Source organism: Littorina saxatilis, linkage group LG6 (assembly GCF_037325665.1).
Source record: "Littorina saxatilis isolate snail1 linkage group LG6, US_GU_Lsax_2.0, whole genome shotgun sequence".
NCBI lineage: Eukaryota > Metazoa > Mollusca > Gastropoda > Littorinimorpha > Littorinidae > Littorina > Littorina saxatilis.
Window position 1 is genome coordinate 3,110,950 of NC_090250.1, and position 5,534 is coordinate 3,116,483.

At 43.0% G+C, this 5,534-nt stretch overlaps 1 protein-coding gene across 1 annotated transcript in view; it reads left to right on the forward strand.

Annotated features, from left to right (window-relative positions):
- LOC138968310 (GTPase IMAP family member 7-like) overlaps positions 1-2,758 on the forward strand; it is a 7,573-nt gene extending 4,815 nt beyond the window's left edge. Inside the window, exons 5-6 of the mRNA XM_070340868.1 lie at positions 471-761; positions 1,421-2,758. Coding sequence (XP_070196969.1) covers positions 471-761; positions 1,421-2,128 — 999 coding nt within the window. The 3' untranslated portion in view covers positions 2,129-2,758. The remainder of the gene's footprint in view (positions 1-470; positions 762-1,420) is intronic.
- Positions 2,759-5,534: the final 2,776 nt, after the last annotated feature.

The following is a 5,534-nucleotide window of genomic DNA, read 5'->3' on the forward strand; positions in this document are numbered from 1 at the left end:
GAGAAACGTCTATCAAGGATCAAATCAAATCAAATCAAATCAAATCAAATCAACTTTATTATCTCAAGCGTGATAAATGACATTGCGGTGCGGTATGTTATGGGAGGTTCGTTAAGTAAAATAATGTGATGCTGATGTGGTGACGCTTACAAAACACTTCCAACGACGATTCATCACTACTTGGCTAACAGACTCACAAAGCTTCACTTTGCTTTGTTTCCGCCATACTATAACCAAATACTAATGGTCAGAACCTATGAACATGTTTTCTTTTAACTATGAAATCCTTATGTTTGTCTCGACGGACTATATTTCTTCGTATTTTTTGACACAGTTTGCGTTTCTTCTCTTTTTATATTTAGTCAAGTTTTGATTTATTTATATTTTTTGAATTTTGTATTCATGTTCTCTCATGGGGTTTTATGAAGTAAACCTATTGCCTTGCCCTGCCACTCTTTTTCCTCTTCCAGATCATGGACTGCCCAGGGCTGTACGACATAGAGCGGTCCCAAGAGGAGATCTCTCTCAGCATCGTCCAGTCGGTGGCCTGCATGCACCCAGGCCCTCACGCCATCCTCTACGTCATCAGAATTGGCCGTTTCACTAAGGAAGAGTTCGGGACGTACAACCGGCTCAAGGCTATCTTTGACCAAAACGTCACCAAATACGTCATCGTCGTGTTCACGGGTGGCGACGAGATGGAGAAGAACCACAAGACCTTGGCGGACATGCTGAAGGTCGCGCCCAACGACCTGATTCAGGTTAGTTGTTTTTTTGGTGTTATTTTGTGCATCGTCCCTTCGATATAGCTGCAGTCTTATCACGATTTGCAGTAGGGTTTGGGACTCACCGCATGGCGGCCGCCATTTTTAGTCTCGGCTTTCCCGTGTGTTGGGGGAACACAAGTTTCCGTTTGTTTTAGACAAGAATTAAGGAAAGTGTCGCCACAGTCGCGTCAAATGATTTTAAACAAAGGGACGTAATCGCTTATCGTTGTTTTTTCTATTTGTTTGTTTGTTTATTTGGTGTTTAACGTCGTTTTCAACCACGAAGGTTATATCGCGACGGGTTTTTTCTATTGGGAATCTGTCGCTGAAACTGCGGTAAAAATAGTCGAAAAGGATGAAATATGTTTCCCACGCGGTTTAGCATGTGCGGATTTTATGAGAGGACGTTTCACTGAGGATTTACTTTTGCAAAGTGAGTGGCTACAGCCGGATTCAGGATATCTGTGTGCTGGTCAGTCTTTCAAAGCAATCAATGTTGTGGTCAAGTGTTCACGTGTTTTCTCAACGTGTTTTCTTACCGGAAGTTCATGTTCCCCAAACAAAAAATATGGCCTTCACCTTGCAAGTTTGGTACCTTTCTCAATTAACACGGCAAGCTCCACGCTTACAGCCAGTTTCGTTTGCTGATTCAGGTGGTGGACGAGTGCGGTCACAGATGCGTCGTCTTCAACAACAACGGCGAGCACGAAGACAAAGACACCCAGGTCAAAGCCCTGCTAGACGTAGCCAGGCAGCTGAGAGAGAAGAACGGAGAGCCCTACTCCTGTTCCTCGTATCAAAGCATCGGCCAGACCCTCGAGGAAGAAGTCGAGAGAAGACTGGCAGCAGCGCAGAAAAAGGAACTGGAACGGGAGAGATACGTGAAAGAACTGGAAACCAAAACGCGAAAAGCCCAGGAGGCCGTCACCGAGCTCAAACAGCAGTACAGGACGAAGGAACAAGAGCTGAATCAACGCCAACAAGAGGAAGACGAACGTCGTCGCAGAGAGGACGAGGAGCTCGCCCGTCTCCGGCAGAAGAAGAGAGAACAGCAGCGGCGTGAGTCCAAAAGGCGCATCACAGCTGAGAGGGAGGAGAGACAGAAGCTCATGGAGGAACTCGAAGCGCATCACCAGAGAGAGTTGGAAGAGATCAAAAAACGGGAGCATGAGCGGCTGGAACTCGAGAAGGCCAGGGAAGAGAAGGAAAGAGAGAAGAAAGAAAGAAGAGAGAAGGCGTACCGCGAAGAAATGAACCGCACACAAGACGGCATTGCCGACGGACAGCAGGAAAACTGGTTTCAGCGGGCTTTTGGTAAAGTGGTTGCTCGTCTCGGATTCAACCTCCCAAAAGCAGTGTGAATAGACAAGCGATGTTTGGAAATAACTCTGTCGGGTTTGTTTGGGTTGTCAAAGAGTGAGAACTATTGCTTTTCGTGAGTCAGACTTTCCCACGTGACATTCTAGGCCAGTCGCTAGCGAGGGGAGTGTTTAAAATACGTGAACACGGAGCACATGTTGAAAGCTTGTCTCAATAGAAGCATGAGTATTCAGTCTTTCACACAAACCCGACAGAGTTATTTTTGGAAATCGCCTATTATTGCAGTATAAGTACCCAAATGAAAGCTTTTCATGTTATGATACATTTTTGTCAGCCTTTCATCCCGAAAGTTCATAAAGAAAGTTTGTTTGCTCATGTATACAATCCTATTCATTGTAGTTCGATTTCTGAACCACTTTGCGTCTCAATGTAGTTTGAGTCTTGATTTTGTTACGGCAATTTATAGGTTAAAGAACGCGCACACACACACACACACACACACACACACACACACACACACACACACACACACACACACACACACACTAACACACACACACTAACACACACAAACACACACGCGCGCACGCACACACACACACACACATACACGCACACACACACACACACACTCACACACACACACACACACACACACACACACACACACACACAAAACAACCAACTAACCAACCAACAAACAAACAAACAAACAAACACAAACGGGCATGAATAAAATATATTTTTAGTATAATCTCTTCATCCGTCATGGCTTTGCTTGTTTGTCACGCTGTCAAAAAGTAAAAAGAAGTACCCTAGCTACATTCGAGCGAATTCAATTAAACGCATTATGCATGTGTAACCATGACTGTCAAGTATTGTGGGGCATGTTTCAGCAGTGGGTCTTGTCCTGTTTCGCGATTCACGTAAAAGTCGTTTTTGCAGTTATATTTTTGTTATACTGCGATACAGATAGTGTTGCTGTGTTGAGTTGCTGTACAGTGTTCTGTGTTGTGTATAGTGTTGCTGTACATATGAACAGTGTTCTGTATAAGTATGGTGTTACTGTATAGTTTTTAGTATTGTGTAAGTGTATTGCGCAGTTGTACAATGTTCTGTATATTGTTGCTGTATAGTCTTCTCGGCGATGCTTGAATGTGAGAGTTCAACTATTGTTACGGTAGTAAATTAGCCGTAAGCCTGGTGACTTTCCAAGCCTGTGTTACAAATTTACTATCTCTACAGTCTCGCCTCATTGAACAAATTTTCCAGAATGCAATGAGGTTTTTATTGGCTTTATTGAAAATGTCGGGCCTTCAAGTGGCCTGGAGACTAACAAAGTCAAACACAACATGAAATGCTTTCTTACATTTGTTTTTAAAATCTTAAACATCCACACACACACACACACACACAACACACAACACACACACACACACACACACACACACACACACACACACACACACACAGAGGCAGCCAAACGAGGTCAACCCGATGACCAAAGGGAAAAAATACTGTCCATAACTTTTCAAAAATAACATAGTAGTTGGTCTCCCTTGAAAGAAGAAATATTATACATGTGTCGGGCGCAAAGTAAGAATCCGGGGCAGAGTTGGAATAATCCGGATTTCCCGAAATCTCATTTGATTTCCAACAAAGCGCCGCATTTCCGGAAACGAGCTGCCTCGTTCTTGAAATGGCAACCCTTCGACTGGCACAAAAAAGTATACCCTTTCCACAGGTCATGAATAAGGTATATGAAAAAGCAAGGTCTTATACAGGGGAAGTCTTGAGTGGGGGTTGGGGTACACTGTGTAACAATTCTCTCAGTGACACTCAGCGCATGCAGCTAGCTAGTTGCTGCTGTCTCGATCTATTTTGAACACAATGATTATTTTTCTCAGAGTAGAGTGTTAGTTTGTTACAACAGGCTGAAATCATCTTTAATTTGAATCAACATTTTGCAACAATCAATCACATCAATATAGCGCACAGACTGACTTGCACATTACGTTTCAAGAGCCTAGATTACCATGCAGTGACAAGAGCCTACTCAGTAAAGGGACGTAATGCTGTCTCTGCAGCCCAGAGAGACTGTGTGAGTTTAATATATAATCAGTTAAGACTGAGTAAAAAAATATTACAATCGATAGTTACCAGTGAAAAGTTATATCGGAACACTCTTGTTGTGTTTTTGTTGTTGTAAAATGTAAGATCTGAAACGTTAACAATTTCGTCAAATTGGTGCGTTTTGGTCGAGTGGGATGGGTCGTTGAACTGTGTTGGTACAGCCCGCCGAAGTTATCAAAAGTGTTTTTGCATTTTGTAATTCGGTTGGTTTGGTGCGTTTTACAATGCATCTGCTTTTTTAAGACTAAGCATTGATCACTTTAAAACACAAGGATCATCATAGGCCATCATGACTTGTATCATTTTACGTCGCATTCTAAGAAAGAGCAGAATTCTCACTATGCGCGCGGTACATTTCTAGAATCGCGTAGCGCAAAGTTGGAATTCCAACAATTGTGGCCGTTGTTGGAATTCCAACAAATCGCAGGTTATTTCCGAAAAAGCGCCGATGACGAGATGGGTCGCAACAGCTGCCAACCAGCAGTTATCTCCCTTCCACCATTCCAGGGTTCTGATTTCAAAAGAAGTTGATAGCGCATCCTTTCTTGCGACGTTTAAGTTAGAGGATGGTACAGACCCACTTGGCGATACCGTAGATACCGCTACGCCATGCTTCGATCTAGGAAAATCACGATATAGGCTTATTTTTACACCCCCGGTATAGGGGTGTGTATAGGTTTCGCTCGATGTGTTTGTTTGTTTGTTTGTTTGTGTTCGCATATAGATCTCAAGAATGAACGGACCGATCGTCACCAAACTTGGTGAACAGGTTCTATACATTCCTGAGACGGTCCTTACAAAAATTGGGACCAGTCAAACACACGGTTAGGGAGTTATTGGTGGATTAAGATTCTACAAGGACTTATAGAGGGACATATTAATGGTCAAAGGGAAATAACCACACTTGTTAGCAGTGCCTGCTCAGTTGGTGGCAGTGAGAATGCTAAGGACGGGGGTGTCTTTCCTACCTCGGAGGAATTTCTTGTTTTAATAAGACTTGGATTTCAGCACGCTTTATATGTCTTTTATGGTCGGAAGATTGTTAGTTTCTTTTCCAAATCGGTGTGATTTTCTACTGTCCTAATATGCTTTGTATCGATGTATTAAGAAATGAGCCTGTGCGCTCTCACTCCATTTATAATATATATCATTTCTGATCCCTTGGACCAAGAGACGAATTGTTCGGCGCCTTTTTGGATTCCATTTCATAATTATTACAACGGTAGTATGAAACTGAGATGGATGGCTCTGACAAAAGTCTCGCCAATATTGAACGAGACATACGTATTCGTCTACTGACGCCACTTTCTTCAC